Raw genomic sequence first — 17825 nt, forward strand, 5'->3', positions numbered from 1 at the left:
CGGGGGTTGGACCGTTTGACTCATGACTCGGAGGGTAATCACAAGTGGATGCCATTTTTCCCCTAGCAACCAAATACAGTACCCTAGCAACAGAGTAAACAAAGCCTTATATCTCCGCATCAGAACATCATACAGACACGGGGGTTGGACCGTTTGACTCGTGACTCGGAGGGTAATCACTAGTGGATGGCATTTTTTCCCCTAGCAACCAAATACAGTACCCTAGCAACAGAGTAAACAAAGCCTTATATCTCTGCATCAGAACATCGTAGAGACACGAGAGTTGGATCATTTTACTTTTGATTTGGAGTATAATCATATATGGTCCCCAGAATTTTGCCACGGCAAGCACCACTTCACATTTTCTTCAGGAAATGTACCTATCTAGTTTTACTTACTGTTGCACTTTTGTGCTTGCTTCAGGTGTCTGGTGTAGTGTTTGAGTTTTTAAAGCGTTGATTGATTGATTTTGTTTGACCACTTAAATAAAAAAATATGAAACAGTACTCGGAGTCATACTTTAAAATACATAAATAGTCAGGGATAACACAATAAAGCCCAAAGACTTATTTCCATTGTGGTCCCTAAAGGCAAAGAGGAAAAGACAAGTGGCAACATATCTCACAACAATCATTAAATTCAATTCAATTCAATTCAATTCAATTTTATTTATATAGCGCTTTTCACAATTTGGTAATTGTATCAAAGCAGCTTTACATAATAGATGCAGTGAAAAGCACAGAGAATCGACAGATAGCACAACATAATAAACGGTTGCACAAGCAGTTAAATTTGCTACGGCTATAAATCAACATTATAAGCAAACGTATTACTAATGTAACGTATAGAAGTTAAGCCCAAAAAGGCTGCCTCCCCGGGTTGAAAAACCCCCTAGGAGAAAAAAACCCCGGAATTTTAGCCGGGGAAGTAAAAAAAAGTCATAGGAGGAAAAAACCCTTGGGAGTTATATATATATATATATATATATATATATACACATTGAAACGGAAGGAGATTAAGCGGAGATTAAGCGGAGATTAAGCGAAGATTAAGCGGAGATTAAGCGGAGATTAAGCGGGTTCTGCCGGTGGTCTTTGGTCAGGCATCAGCTGGACATCACGATGAAGAACAGCTAGTAGATCAGTTGTGTGCCGACTTTCACATGTACCGGAACTGGATCTGTTTGTCTCGTCCTCGGGATCAAGGACGAGACAGGGAGAGAGAAACAAAATCTTATTAGCGTAGGGGCCGTTCACATAGAAAACAAGTGTCACACAGTAATGTGGTTTTAGTCAGCTCGGTTCCGGACAGGCTAACTATTGCTGGTTAAGTGTATTACATATAGTTGATGATTTTAGAAACGGAAACAGAACTCGTTTGACTAAGGCCAGAGGCCCCACTGCCGTCGTTAATGCTAACGTACAGTGGCAAACGGTTCTGTATGACATACTATTTTAAGGTCATGGGAAAAGGCCAAAATTGCAAGCCGGCCATATTTGGCAGTTAAGACTCAATCGAAAACCAATTCAAAGTTTCAGCATATTACTAAAGAGTATTAATGAGATTTACCATGCTTTGGAGTGTTAACGAAAAAAGGTTTTAATTTTTTCATTAATTTATTTATTTATAAGGTTGTACAAGCTAGCTATTAGGAGATAAGTACCATTGTTAAAACAACTATTTGAAAGCCTTGTTAAAGAGAAAAGTTTTAAGTCTAGATTTAAAGTTATCTACTGTCTCTGATTTTCGGACGTCGGTTGGTAAATCATTCCATAGCTTAGGGGCTAAGTAGGAAAAGGATCTGCCACCTTTAGACACTTTTGATATTTTAGGGATAATTAAGAGGCCAGAATTTTGTGACCGCAATGCACGTGATGGATTGTATTCTGATAATAATTCTCTAAGATATGAGGGTTCTAGGCCATTTAAGGCTTTGTAGGTGATTAGTAATATTTTAAATTGTATACGATATTTAACTGGTAGCCAGTGTAAAGATGCCAGAATTGGGCTTATGCGGTCATACTTCTTAGTTCGAGTAAGAACTCTTGCAGAAGCGTTTTGAACTAGCTGAAGCTTGTTGACCTGTTTTGCATGGCATCCTCCGAGTAACGAGTTACAATAGTCTATTCTAGAGGTCATAAAAGCGTGGATAAGCTTCTCTGCATCTGATGCAGACAACATATGGCGTATTTTTGAGATATTTCTAAGGTGGAAGAATGCTGTGCGGCAGACATTGGAGATATGGCTGTCGAAGGATAAACTGCTGTCGAACATCACACCTAAATTCTTAACCGTGGAGGTTGGCACCACAGTGCAGCCATCTATGGGCAACTTGTAATCTGTCATATTATATTTGTAGCGATTCGGTTCGATAACAAGTATCTCTGTCTTATTGGAGTTTAGCATAAGAAAATTATGTGACATCCAGTCACTTATATCGCTGATGCAGTCTGATAGCTTAGAAAAATTTTGTGTTTCGCTAGGATGCGAGGAGATGTAAAGCTGTGTGTCATCTGCATAGCAGTGAAAACTTATGTTATGATTTCTGATAATGTCTCCTAGAGGTAACATATATAACGAGAACAGGATAGGACCTAAAACTGATCCCTGCGGTACGCCGTATTTAACCAGGGAGTGATGTGACTCCTCCTCATTTACATAAACAAAGTGATAGCGATTAGTTAGATACGATCTGAACCAAGCTAGCGCCTGACCACTGATGCCAACATAGTTTTCTAGCCTATTAAGTAAGATTGTGTGATCTATTGTGTCAAAGGCTGCACTAAGGTCTAATAATATAAGGAGTGATATTTCGCCACGGTCGGATGTTAGGAGAAGGTCATTTGTAACTCTAAGCAGCGCTGTCTCTGTGCTATGGTGGGGCCTGAATCCTGATTGGAACTTTTCATACGCACTATTATTTGCTAGGAATGTGCGTAGCTGGCTTGCCACTACCTTTTCTAATATTTTGGAAAGAAAAGGGAGATTTGAGATAGGTCTAAAGTTATTTAGATCTCCCTGGTCAAGGTTTGTTTTTTTAATGAGCGGTCTAATAACTGCTAGTTTGAAAGCTGTTGGAACGTAGCCTAATTCTAATGATGAGTTAAAGACATTTAGTACTGGGTTAGACACTATAGGGAATACCTCTTTGAGTAATTTTGTGGGAACAGGGTCCAATATACAGGACGATGATTTGGATGACGCTACTAATTTAGATAGCTCTTCTATTGTAGTAGGTTTAAATGACTCAAGATGTTCGTATGGTAGGCAAGCGTTAAATGTATTACTGGGTAGAGTGGTGGCTGCTTGGGTACCTACAATGTTTTCCCTAATAATCATAATTTTCTTAGTAAAGAAGTTCATGAAGTCGTTACTATTGTGTGGGAGTTTATTAGTGGGTTCTGTTTGTTCTTTATTTCTAGTCAGTTTCGCAACTGTGCTAAAGAGGAAGCGAGGGTTATTATGATTTTCTTTAATAAGATTGCTGAGATACGCAGATCTGGCGATTTTTATAGCCTGTCTGTAGTGTTTAACACTCTCTTTCCATGCTGCACGCCATACCTCTAACTTTGTGCTTCTATAATTTCTTTCCATTTTCCTAGTTGCCTTTTTGAGTGCTGCTGTGTGATGATCATACCATGGAGCTGGCGTTTTTTCTTTGATTCTCTTTTTTCGAATTGGAGCTACGGCATCCAATGTGTTAGAACAAATACTGTTCAGGTTTTCTATTACAATATCTAGATCTTCAGGGTTATCTGCTACATGTTTCATTTGGGACAGGTCTGGAAGAGTGCTAATAAAGCTATCTTTAGTGGTGGAAATTATTGTTCTGGCTAGTCGGTAGCGTATTGTGGATCGAGTGATCATATCTAGAAGTACCGTGTATGAGACAAGGCAATGGTCTGAAACTGCATCGCTCTGGGGTAATATCTCGATTTCATTAATATTGAGCCCGAGTGACAGAATTAAGTCTAATGTGTGCCTATGAGTATGCGTGGGCCCTGTCACGTTTTGTCTAATATTGAGAGAATTTAGAATATCCATAAATGCTAATCCTAATGTATCTGTTGGGTTATCAACATGTATATTAAAGTCACCAACGATAAGAGCTTTATCTACAGTGACTACGAGGTCAGACAGGAAATTTGATATTTCTTTAAGAAAATCTACATGATGGCCCGGAGGTCTATAGATTGTAGCAAGGACAAAAGAGAGCTGTTTATGGTTACGATCAGTTATTTCCATATTTAATAGCATTATTTCAAATGAATTAAATTTTAGTTTGGATTTATGGTTTACTTTAAAAACATTTTTGTATATTGTAGCTACACCACCCCCTCTCCCCTTTAAACGCGGTTCATGTTTATAATAGTAGTCTTGTGGGGTGGATTCGTTTAAACTAATGTAATCGTCTGCTTTAAGCCAGGTTTCTGTTAAAGAGAGTGCATCTAAGTTTTGGTCAGTAATTATTTCATTGACAATAGGTTCTTTATTGGTAAGCGATCTAATGTTAAGAAGGCCGAATTTTAACATTCGAGGTTCATCTGTAAACGTATTGTTTTCTAATTTTATGTTAGTAAGATTTGTACGAGACGAGGTAAACGGTGCTCTGTATTCGTTTGTTCGAGGAACGCACACAGTTGAAATGTGTTGATACTCTGGTAAGATAGACTCTAAGTTCTGGGATATATGTGATCTTGACATGTCAGAGCTACTAACAGATGGACGGGTAGGCCGATCTATCTGTTTCCTGACCTGGGCCCTGGGTAGTCAAACTGTATTAGAATTTAGAGTATTGGTCAGATTTCTAGAGAGTATAGCATTTCCTTCCGATGACGGATGAAGGCCATCTCTCTTTAGCAGGTCAGGTCTCCCCCTGAAGTGTTTCCAATTATCTATAAACCCTACGTTATGCTGAGGGCACCATTTTGACATCCAGTGGTGAAGAGACACTAATCTGCTATAAGTTTCATCACCCCGGTAGGCGGGGAGGGGACCAGAGCAAATTACATTATCTGACATTGTTTTTGCAATTTCACACACCTCTTTAATAGTATCTTTGGTGATCTCTGACTGGCGGAGTCTGGTGTCATTTGCGCCGGCATGAATAACAATTTTAGAAAACTTACGCTTAGCATTAGCCAGTACTTTAAGTTTGGATCTAATGTCAGACGATCTGGCTCCCGGTATACAGTCAACTATGGTGGCTGGTGCCTCAATGTTCACGTTCTTAAGTATCGAGTCTCCAATAACAAGGGCACCTTTAACAGATGTCTCAGCCGGTGTATTGTTTAGAATGTCGAATCTGTTAGAAATTACTAGGGGGGACTTCAATGGCCATCGAATATGACTACGCCGCCTGACAGTCACCCAGTTAGTCGGCCGTGTTAAATCAGTTGCCGGAACCGAGCTATGTGTACTACGCGTTGCCGTAGGCGCACCCGAAACAGTGTTTGAAACATTAACATTAGCATTAGCGGTCTTACTGTCCTCAACGAGCGTTCGGATGTGCGCTTCTAGTTCTGCAACCTTCTCCGTCAGCCTTACTACTTCAATACACTTAACACATGTAAACCCCTCTGTGCTGACGGAAGAAGCTAAACTGTACATGTGGCAAACAGTGCAGGTTACAATGACAAGCGGAGTATTACCGTTTTCATTTTGGGCGATGGCGTCTCTGTTCGCCTGAACGCGGTCCGTGAAGCTGCATCGAGACCGGTGCTCGCTCGCTGGCTGCCTCGTACGTCTCCGGGTGTCAGGAGCCAGGGTGATGTGAGGCATGCTGTACCGCCTGGTGCTAATGCCGGGACACAACTCCTCCACAGCTTCCCGCTCTGGTGAGGAAAGGTCTGAAAAACATACATCGGATGAGTCCGCCATTAGATCGAAAAGGAAGGCAGATTTACAGTAAACAAACAGTGAGGAAACGGTAAACAAACTTCAGCCGGCACGTTTGTTGAAGCTAGCGGGCTATATGCTAACACTAAGTGTTTACCAGTGATAAATCGATTTAGTTATAAATACTGTTGAATAATCGTCACGCTAAAGTATTCCTAAGATGAACTAGTAAGTTATATTATATAGATAGTAACAAGATAGTAAGAAAATAGGATTTGGATGATGAACTCGACGGAGCTCCGATAACAGTGTTGCCACTCCACTCTCTCTTGCGTCTCTCTCTTGCGTCTCTCTCTTGCATCTCTCTCTTGCGTCTCTCTCTTGCGTCTCTCTCTTGCGTCTCTCTCTTGCGTCTCTCTCTTCATCATAATATTTGGTCAGACTGATGTTAAGCCCTTTGCGGTGATAAATTGCGAAGATCTTTACTTTTCGTTGAAGGGCGTGCACGTGGCAGCCTGGCAAAGTGTGATGTTTCGCCATAAATTTACATGTGGTATAGGCGTCAGAAGTGGGCGTGTAGAAATGGCTCGATAGCGCCACCTGCAAAATTTCAAGAGAACAGCCCCCCCCCCCCGCTACGAAAAACATACAGACACGAAATTTGGTAGAATCATCTATCACCCCAAGACCTACAAAAAAGTCTCTTGGAGCGAAGCTCTAAACCCCACAGGAAGTCGGCCATTTTGAATTTTCAATGTGATTTCTGAGCAAATTTTGGCATTTCCAGGCTTCGTACTTTAACGAACTCCTCCTACAGATTTAATCCGATCATCATCATATTTGGTCAGTCTTATCTAAAGGCCTTTGCGATGTTAAATTGCGGAGATCTTGACTTTTTGTTGGAGGGTGTGTCCGTGGCGGCCTGCCAAATTTCGGCGTTTTCGCCATGAAACAGGAAGTGGCTCTAACTCAGGTATACAATAGCCGTGTTTGCACTATCGGGCTTCAAGCGGGCGTGCCAGTGCCTGCCGAGGACTGTGGCGTTTGCATTGTCACTTCCGGGGCATGATCGTGCTTCACTGGTGCTTCGTTGGTGCTTAAGGCCCGGCTTTTCTGGCCCGCCGAAATCGTTGGGCCAGATCGGGCTTCTCGGGGCTAGGGGAGTGGTAAAGGTCAAAGGCGGAGTTTATCTGAGTCTCTGGCAAGATGCGCATCCATCTGTCTGCAGATTTAAAACTTTAAAAATAACCGGGATCACCAGTAATTTACTGTTTCACGGAAGATGCCTGCTATGTTTGTACTTCGGACTGTAGAAAATGATCTGCATATGTAAAAAACAAATACGCGTTACAACGCCGAACTCGCCACGCTAAGGATCCGGCGCACAACGCTATCGGTTCGGGAGAAGTCTATAAAGTTTCAGGCACAAAACAAAGTGTTTAAAGTGCAACAGTGCTGAGAAATTAAAGATGTGTGTTGGATCATCATTTCATCGTCCATCACTCCATGTATTAAAGAAGCGATCACTCGAGTCACGATGGTATCTACAGTCGGTGAGTTAACATGCTACATAACGTTTGCGTACAAAACACTTAAAATACAAATACAAATGCTACATTACGTTTGCATACAAAACACTTAAAATACAAATAACGATTGCATAAGTGTCTTAAATGGGTGTTTGTTGTGTTATAGTTATATGTATAATTTTTTAGTCAGCCCTTAGAAATAGTAACCATGGATTTATTATATTAGTCATAGCCATGCTTTCTGTTATTTTGGAGATAAATTAAACTCTTATATGAATGTAGCAAACTTTATATACTGTATGTGTATTTATAAACCCTTTATACAAAACGTCACATGTGCTGCTTTCTTTTGTGTCCGTTTTACAGAAAAAATGCCAACGTAAAGCTTTCAGTTTGTCATCCAGGAGTTTTTATTTTGTATATATGAGAGATGACACAGCAACAGATGAAAGAGCAGGACATGAAACGAAGATGATGATGATGAGACGACAGGAGCCATGGATGTTGAAATCCGTCCGGAGGAGATGTCTTTAAATACACCTGTCTGTGCACTGATATAAACTTCATATGTAAATAAAGTAACGTTACCGCGCTATTATTACTACGGCTGCTTGTCAGTTTATTGAAAATTATTGCTTAATAAGGATCACATCTGAAACACAGAAATGGTAAGATGCCACAAAATGGTAACCATCATTAACTTAACCACTGTAACATAGCTTTTTAAATACTTGTGTATATTCAGAGTTGATTCTTAACGAGTACATTTTCTAATGATTTCTCAAATGTTTTGATTTTTGAGATGCAAGTAAAGTGATTTTCAGTCCTATTCAGCTATTCGAGGCAGTTCTTTATAGACAAAAGTATTTATTGATTGACACATTATTGAAATAGCTATTAGACAGTTACCTTGTGTTTCATGTGATGCTCAACTAACGTTTTCATGATTAAAGATATCACACCTCTTGTAATGTGTAAGTATGTTTACATCGCCATAGAACTATAATTACAAACTTAACGTTACATATTTAGACACACGTGCATACCTGTATTTTAAAATAAGATTATTTTACATAAATGTAAAACTAGGACTCGTTGTATTCTTTAAAATATTGTCTATATAGTATAATGGCACATTAGGTAGATGAACACTTTATTTGTAATTATCCTACTTCATAAAGTTTACTATTGCTTATTGATCTGATACTGTCTCGTCATGAGATCGCTCGTGTGCAGCCAACATAAACTTCAAGAGTAACACCGCGGATGGAGCAAACATCTCTATCTTCTCATCTTGGCTTTCACCGTGCAAACAGCCGCCTCAGTTATGTTCTTTATGTTTGTTGTATGATGATGCGATCTCACTCCCGTCTCCTGTCAGATTGAAGTGACTTCCTCACGGCAAAACAGGCGGAGTTGTGTGACGTTACATCCAGGTAGGCGTATTAAGGGCGGGGTTTTCTGAAGCGCTGCGGCGCTATTGGCTTGACAATGCAAACGCGTCGTGATTTTGGCTACACAGCTGGAGGTCTGAGGCTATTGGCTCCGTGAGGCCCGTTTGAAGCCCTGGCACGCACAGGCCCGATAGTGCAAAAGCGGCTAATGTCCAATCTGCCCCACACTTCACATGTTTGATAAGGGTCTTGGCCTGAACACATTTCAAAGCCAATATTCAGCATTCAGTCATAGCGCCACCTAGAGGCAGCAGGAAATGTCATGGTTTAAGCTGTGACTTACTGCTCTTAGAGATTTAATCAAATTATTATCATATTTGGTCATACTTCTCTTAAGGACTTTAAGATGATATATTGCGAAGATCTTGACTTTTCGTTGAAGGGCGTGTCTGTGGCGGCCTGGCAAATTGTGATGTTTCCCCATGAAACATGAAGCTGTTGTAATTCAGGCATATATTGTTCAATCTGCCTCAGACTTCACACGTTTGTTAAGGTTCCTGGCCTGAAGACATCAATATAACAATAATCAGGTACAGTCATAGCGCCACCTGCTGCACACAGGCGGTGTGGCACATCAATTTTCCTTTGAATATCCACCTATATTTTCCCACTTTAATTCGTATGCCCCTGGTTCACTGCTTTACTAATGCCATAGGGTAGCGGTACACATGCGTGCGAGGGCCCTTCCATCGCTGCTTGCAGCTTTAATTATTAGGGCCCGAGCACCGAGGGGCAGGCCAGAATGGCCTGCACCGAAAGGTGCGAAGCCCTATTGTTTTTGCTCGAATTTATTATTATTTTTTTATTTTTATTTATTTATTAGGGCCCGAGCACCGAGGAGCAGGCCAGAATGGCCTGCACCGAAAGGTGCGAAGCCCTATTGTTTTCCTTAGGATTATTAGGGCCCGAGCACACAAGTGTGAGGACCCTATTGTTTTTGCTCCGTTTATTATTATTATTATTATTAGGGCCCGAGCACCGAGGAGCAGGCCAGAATGGCCTGCACCGAAAGGTGCGAAGCCCTATTGTTTTCCTTAGGATTATTATTTTTTTTTTTATTTTTATTTTTTTTTAACACTTTTGGCCACTTTGGGTGCCTTAACATATTCGAAAACTCTTGAAATTTGGCACACACGTCAGAGTCGTCGGCCATCAGGTCCGGGCAAAGGCTGGACCACGGGCGTGGCAAGGGAGCTCTGTAGCGCCCCCTGCAATGCAAAAACAAACATTGGGGCACAGATCGTGCAAACATGTATGCACATGTACGAGAGTTGGTACGCATATAGATCTCATTGACCCAAACAACTTTCGCCCTCTAATATTTAAGCTCCGCCCAACAGGAAGTCAGCTATTTTGGATTGTTTAAAAAATGCATGCGTTGAACTTTTGAATACTCCTCCTAGAGGATGCATGCGATTGACACCAAAAGTAGTGAACATGATGTCGAGACATTGGACTTGCTAAATTGCGAAGGGATTTTTGATATCTCAAACGGTTCTGCCATGGCGAGCCGACAAAGTTGTGGCGAAATCAGAGAAACAGGAAGTGTCTAATATCTAAGGCAAAAAATGTCTTATTGTAATGACACGCGGGGTGTTTGTTCATCTGAAGATTCCGATCGCATCGATGTGCCTTTTGTGGCTCCCGGGTATAGCGCCACCACCAGGCGCCAGGAAGTGTGTCAGTCACAAAGCTGGATTTTTTTGAAAGTTCCATGCAATGTTCTTTTAAATACTCCTTCTAGGATTTTCATGCGATTGACATGAGAAGTGGTCACCATGATGCCAAGACATTGTAGATGATAAATTGCGAAGGGATTTTTGATATCTCAAACGCTGTTCCCATGGCAACCTGTCAAACTTTACTTTCATTTTAAAGGCATATTTAAGCCTTTCAGTTGCATACAGTTAACTTTTAAATACTCCTTCTAGGATTTTCATGCGATTGACACGAGAAGTGGTCTACATAATGCAAAGACATTGTAGATGATAAATTGCGAAGGGATTTTTGATATCTCGAACGCTGTTCCCATGGCAATGCATCAAACTTTACTTTCATTTTTACACATATTTAAGGCTGATAGTTACATGCTGTGAACCTTTAAATACTCCTCGTATGGGATTCATGCGATTGACAACAAAAGTGGCCAACATGATGCCGAGACATTGTAGATGATAAATTGCGAAGGAATTTTTGACATCTCGAACGCTGTTCCCATGGCAACGCGTCAAACTTTACTTTAATTTCAGGCATGTTTAAGGCTCTTGGCGTGCTTAGTTGAACTTTAAATTTGGCACACACATAAGAGTTTTCGGCTGTTAAGTGTGCACAAAAAGGTCAGATAAAGGCGTGTCTCTTAAGTGGCTCACTAGTGCCCCTGTTTGTCTAAAATGTGGGGTTGTTTTTTACCTACAGTCCCCAAATGGCTCAGAAACAACATTAAATAGCCCACTGATATTTTACCCACTTGATGCCCTTGCCCACCGTGCATCGTTTTCTCGGACGCACCGTGTAGCGGTAAAAAAACGTGCGAGGGCCCGCCATTGCTGCTTGCAGCTATATTTATTATTATTTATTCTTCTTCTTCTCCAAAGTGAATCGCATTTTTGAGGGGCGAAACATGCTCGAAAACTCAGGAAATTTTGCAGACATGTCAGAAGTGGCGAAAATTTACATGTGGCATAGGCACCAGAAGTGGGCGTGTAGAAATGGCTCGATAGCGCCACCTGCAAAATTTCAAGAGAACAGCCCCCCCACTACGAAAAACGTACAGATACGAAATTTGGTAGGATCATCTATTACCCCAAGACCTACAAAAAAGTCTCTTGGAGCGAAGCTCTAAACCCAACAGGAAGTCCGCCATTTTGAATTTTTGCCTTGATTTTTTTGCAAATTTGGTCATTTCCAGCCTTCATACTTTAACGAACTCCTCCTACAGATTTAATCCGATCATCGTCATATTTGGTCAATCTCATCTAAAGGCCTTTGCGATGTTAAATTGCGGAGATCTTGACTTTTCGTCAGAGGGTGTGTCCGTGGCGGCCTGACAAATTTCGGCATTTTCGCCATGAAACAGGAAGTGGCTCTAACTCAGGCATACAATGTCCAATCTGCCCCACGCTTCATACGTTTGATAAGGGTCTTGGCCTGAACACATTTCAATGCCAATATTCAACTTCACTCATAGCGCCACCTAGAGGTAGGAGGAAATACCATGTTTTATGCTCTGATTTACTGCTCTTAGAGATTTAATCAAATCATCATCATATTTGGTCTGACTGATGCTAAGCCCTTTTCCTTGATAAATTGCGAAGATCTTGACTTTTCGTTGAAGGGCGTGTCCGTGGCGGCCTGGCAAAGTGTGATGTTTCGCCATGAAACAGGAAGTTGTTATAACTCAGGCATACAATGTCCAATCTGCCCCTGACTTCACACGTTTGATAAGGGTCCAGGCCTGAACACATCAACATGGCATAATTCAGTAACACTCATAGCGCCACCTAGAGGCAGCAGGAAATAACATGTTTTACGCTGTGATTTACTGCTCTTAGATATTTAACCATATCAACATCATATTTCACCTGTGTAATCTCAAGACCTTGTGTGATGATAAAAAGCAACGACCTTGACTTTTCATTAAAGGGCGTGTCCGTGGCGGCCTCGCAAAGTATCGGTAAATGAATCGCATTTTTGACAGGCTAAACAAGCCCAAAAAGTCATAAAACGTTGCACACATGTCAGAAGTGGCGAAAATTTACATGTGGCATAGGCGCCAGAAGTGGGCGTGTAGAAATGGCTCGATAGCGCCACCTGCAAAATTTCAAGCGAACAGCCCCCCCGCTACGAAAAATGTACAGATACGAAATTTGGTAGGATCATCTATCACCCCAACACCTACAAAAAGTCTCTTGGAGCGAAGCTCTAAACCCCACAGGAAGTCGGCCATTTTGAATTTTTGCCTTGATTTTTGTGCAAATTTGGTCATTTCCAGGCTTCATACTGCAACAAACTCCTCCTAGAGATTTAATCCGATCATCGTCATATTTGGTCGGTCTTATCTAAAGGCCTTTGCGATGCTAAATTGCAGAGATCTTGACTTTTCGTTGGAGGGTGTGTCCGTGGCGGGCTGCCAAATTTCGGCGTTTTCGCCATGAAACAGGAAGTGGCTCTAACTCAGATATACAATGTCCAATCTGCCCCACGCTTCACATGTTTGATTAGGGTCTTGGCCTGAACACATTTCAATGCCAATATTCAGCTTCAGTCATAGCGCCACCTAGAGGTAGCAGGAAATACCATGTTTTACGCTATGATTTACTGCTCATAGGGGCGGTTTCCCGGACAGGGATTAGACTAGTCCTAGACTAAAACATTTTTAAGAGCTGTCCAAACTGAATAGAACTTGCGCTGACATATCTTAAAATACATCAGGGCCCTTTGTTTTGCCTCAAAATGCACACAGGTAATGTTTTTAGTAAGGTATGTTTGTTAAAACTAGTTATATTTCCTAATTAAACTAAGGCCTAGTACTGGATTAAGCTAATCCCTGTCCGGGAAACCGCCCCTTAGAGATTTAATCAAATCATCATCATATTTGGTTAGATTGATTTAAAGCCCTCTGCGGTGATAAATTGTGAATATCTTGACTTTTCGTTGAAGGGCGTGTCCGTGGCGGCCTGGCAAAGTGTGATGTTTCGCCATGAAACAGGAAGCTGTTGTAATTCAGACATGCATTGTTCGATCTGCCCCAGACTTCAAATGTTTGATAAGGTTCTTGGCCTGAACACATTTCAATGCCAATATTCAGCTTCAGTCATAGCACCACCTGCTGCACACAGGCGGTGTGGCACATCAGTTTCCCTTTGAATATCCACCTGTATTTACCCACTTTAATTCATATCCCCCTGGTTCACTGCTTTACTAATGCCATAGGGTAGCGGTGCACATGCGTGCGAGGGCCCTTCCATCGCTGCTTGCAGCTTTAATTATTGTTTTTTTTTTTATTTTTATTTTTTTTTAACACTTTTGGCCACTTTGGGTGCCTTAACATACTCGAAAACTCTTGAAATTTGGCACACACGTCAGAGTCGTCGGCCATCAGGTCCGGGCAAAGGCTGGACCACGGGCGTGGCAAGGGAGCTCTGTAGCGCCCCCTGCAATGCAAAAACAAACATTGGGGCACAGATCGTGCAAACATGTACGCACATGTACGAGAGTTGGTATGCTTATAGATCTCATCGACCCGAACAACTTTCGCCCTCTAACATTTAAGCTCCGCCCAACAGGAAGTCAGCTATTTTGGATTGTTTAAAAAATGCATGCGTTGAACTTTTGAATACTCCTCCTAGAGAATGCATGCGATTGACACCAAAAGTGGTGAACATGATGTCGAGACATTGGACTTGCTAAATTGCGAAGGGATTTTTGATATCTCGAACGGTTCTGCCATGGCGAGCCGACAAAGTTGTGGCGAAATCAGAGAAACAGGAAGTGTCTAATATCTAAGGCAAAAAATGTCTTATTGTGATGACACGCGGGGTGTTTGTTCATCTGAAGATTCCGATCGCATCGATGTGCCTATTGTGACTCCCGGGTATAGCGCCACCAGCAGGCGCCAGGAAGTGTGTCAGTCACAAAGCTGGATTTTTTTGAAAGTTCCATGCAATGTTCTTTTAAATACTCCTTCTAGGATTTTCATGTGATTGACACCAAAAGTGGTCACCATGATGCCGAGACATTGTAGATGATAAATTGCGAAGGGATTTTTGATATCTCAAACGCTGTTACCATGGCAACCTGTCAAACTTTACTTTCATTTTAAAGGCATATTTAGGCCTTTCAGTTGCATACAGTTAACTTTTAAATACTCCTTCTAGGATTTTCATGCGATTGACACGAGAAGTGGTCCACATAATGCAGAGACATTGTAGATGATAAATTGCGAAGGGATTTTTGATATCTCCAACGCTGTCCCCATTGCAACGCGTAAAATTTTACTTTAATTTTAGGCATGTTTAAGGCTCTTGGCGTGCTTAGATTAACCTAAAACTTGGCACACACATCAGAGTTGTCGACTGTTAAGTGTGCACAAAAAGGTCAGACATAGGTGTGTCTCTTAAGTGGCTCACCAGCTCCCCCGTTTGTCTAAAATGTGGGGTTTCTTTTACCTACAGTCCCCAAATGGGTCAATAACAACATGAAATAGCCCACTGATATTTACCCACTTGATGCACTTGCTCACCGTGCATCGTTTTCTCGGAGGCATCGTATAGCGGTAAAATAACGTGCGAGGGCCCGCCATCGCTGCTTGCAGCTATATTTTTTTTAATTTTTTTAACACTTTTGGGCATTTTGGGTGCCTTAACATACTCGAAAACTCTTGAAATTTGGCACAGACGTTAGAGTCGTCCGTCATTGCGAACAGACAAAGGCTGGGACACAGGCGTGGCACAGGGGCTCTGTAGCGCCCCCTGTAATGAAAAAAAACATTGATGCACAGATCGTGCAAACATGTACGCACATGTACGAGAGTTGGTACACATATAGATCTCATCGACCCGAACAACTTTCGCCCTCTAACATTTTGGCTCCGCCCAACAGGAAGTCCGCCATTTTGAATTGTTTAAAAAATGCATGCAGTGAACTTTTGAATACTCCTCCTAGGGGATTCATGCAAATGACACCAAACGTGGTGATCATGATGTCAAGACAGTGGACTTACTAAATTGCGAAGAGATTTTTGATATCTCGAACGGTGTTGCCATGGCGAAGCGGCAAATTCATGGCGAAATCAGAGAAACAGGAAGTGTCTAATATCTAAGGCAAAAAATGTCTTATTGTAATGACACGCAAGGTGTTTGTTCGTCTGAAGATTCCGATCGCATCGATGTGCCTATTGTGAGTCTCGGGTATAGCGCCACCACCAGGCGCCAGGAAGTGTTGCTGTCTCAAAGGTTGATTTTTTGACAGTTCCATGTGATGTTCTTTTAAATACTCCTCCTAGAATGTTTATGCGATTGACCCCAAAAGTGGTCAACATGATGCCAAGACATAGTAGATGATAAATTGCGAAGGGATTTTTGATATCTCGAACGTTGTTCCCATGGCAACGCGTCAAACTTTACTTTCATTTTAAAGGCATTTTTAAGCCCTTCAGTTGCATGCAGTGAACTTTTCAATACTCCTTCTAGGATATTCATGCGAGTGACACCAAACGTGGTCAACATGGTGCTGAGACATTGTAGATGATAAATTGCGAAGGGATTTTTTACATCTCGAACGCTGTTGCCATGGCAATGCATCAAAGTTTACTATTATTTCAGGAATATTTAAGGCTCTTGGCATGCTTAGATTAACTTCAAATTTGGCACACACATCAGAGTTGTCAACTGTTAAGTGTTGACAAACAGGTCAGACATAGGTGTGCCTCTTAAGTTGCTCACTAGTGCCCCGTTTGTCCAAAATGTGGGGTTTCTTTTACCTACAGTCCCTAATTGGGTCAGTAACAACATTAAATAGCCCACTGATATTTTACCCACTTGATGCCCTTGCCCACCGTGCATCGTTTTCTCGGAGGCACTGTGTAGCGGTAAAAAAACGTGCGAGGGCCCGCCATCGCTGCTTGCAGCTATATTTAGGGCCCGAGCACCGAGGAGCAGGCCATTCTGGCCTGCACCGAAAGGTGCGAAGCCCTATTGGTTTTGCTCGAATTTATTAGGGCCCGAGCACCGAGGAGCAGGCCAGAATGGCCTGCACCGAAAGGTGCGAAGCCCTATTGTTTTTGCTCGGATTTATTCTTTTTTTTTATTAGGGCCCGAGCACCGAGGAGCAGGCCAGAATGGCCTGCACCGAAAGGTGCGAAGCCCTATTGTTTTTGCTCGGATTATTATTAGGGCCCGAGCACCGAGGAGCAGGCCAGAATGGCCTGCACCGAAAGGTGCGAAGCCCTATTGTTTTTGCTCGGATTATTATTAGGGCCCGAGCACCGAGGAGCAGGCCAGAATGGCCTGCACCGAAAGGTGCGAAGCCCTATTGTTTTTGCTCGAATTTATTATTTTTATTTTTTTTATTTTTTTCAACACTTGTGCTAATTTGGGAGCCTTAACATACTCGAAAAGTCTTGAAATTTGGCACACACGTCAGAGTCGCGTGCCACTAGGCTCATGCAAAGGCTGGAATACGGGCGTGGCAAGGGAGCTCTGTAGCGCCCCCTGTAATTCAAAAACAAACATTGGGGCACAGATCGGGCAAAAATGTACGCACATGTATGAGAGTTGGTACACATATAGATCTCATCGACCCGAACAACTTTCGCCCTCTAACATTTAAGCTCCGCCCAACAGGAAGTCGGCTATTACGGATTGTTTAAAAAATGCATGCGGTGAACTTTTGAATACTCCTTCTAGGGGATTCATGGGATTGACACCAAACGTGGTGATCATGATGTCGAGACATTGTACTTGCTAAATTGCGAAGGGATTTTTGATATCTCGAACGGTTCTGCCATGGCGAAGCGACAAAGTCATGGCGAAATCAGAGAAACAGGAAGTGTCTAATATCTAAGGCAAAAAATGTCTTATTGTGATGACACGCGGGGTGTTTGTTCGTCTGAAGATTCCGATCGCATCGATGTGCCTATTGTGAGTCTCGGGTATAGCGCCACCACCAGGCGCCAGGAAGTGTGTCAGTCACAAAGGTGGATTTTTTTGACAGTTCCATCCGATGTTCTTTTAAATACTCCTTCTAGGATATTCATTCGATTGACACCAAAAGTGGTCAACATGATGCTGAGACATTGTAGATGATAAATTGCGAAGGGATTTTTGATATCTCGAATGCTGTTCCCATGGCAACGTGTCAAACTTTACTTTCATTTTAAAGGCATATTGAAGCCTTTCAGTTCCATGCAGTGAACTTTTAAATACTCCTTCTAGAATATTCATTCGATTGACACCAGAAGTGGTCAACATGATGCTGAGACATTGGAGATGCTAAATTGCGAAGG

The 17825-nt window shown here is 42.0% G+C and overlaps 1 protein-coding gene across 1 annotated transcript in view; it reads right to left on the reverse strand.

Annotated features, from left to right (window-relative positions):
• Positions 1–1154: 1154 nt before the first annotated feature.
• Positions 1155–17825, reverse strand: part of LOC141363262 (protein NLRC3-like) — a 235062-nt gene continuing 218391 nt past the window's right edge. The window contains exon 12 of the mRNA XM_073865879.1: positions 1155–5849. Within this exon, the coding sequence (XP_073721980.1) occupies positions 5798–5849 (52 nt within the window). The 3' untranslated portion in view covers positions 1155–5797. The remainder of the gene's footprint in view (positions 5850–17825) is intronic.

Source organism: Misgurnus anguillicaudatus, unplaced genomic scaffold, assembly GCF_027580225.2.
Source record: "Misgurnus anguillicaudatus unplaced genomic scaffold, ASM2758022v2 HiC_scaffold_33, whole genome shotgun sequence".
Taxonomy (NCBI): Eukaryota; Metazoa; Chordata; class Actinopteri; order Cypriniformes; family Cobitidae; genus Misgurnus; species Misgurnus anguillicaudatus.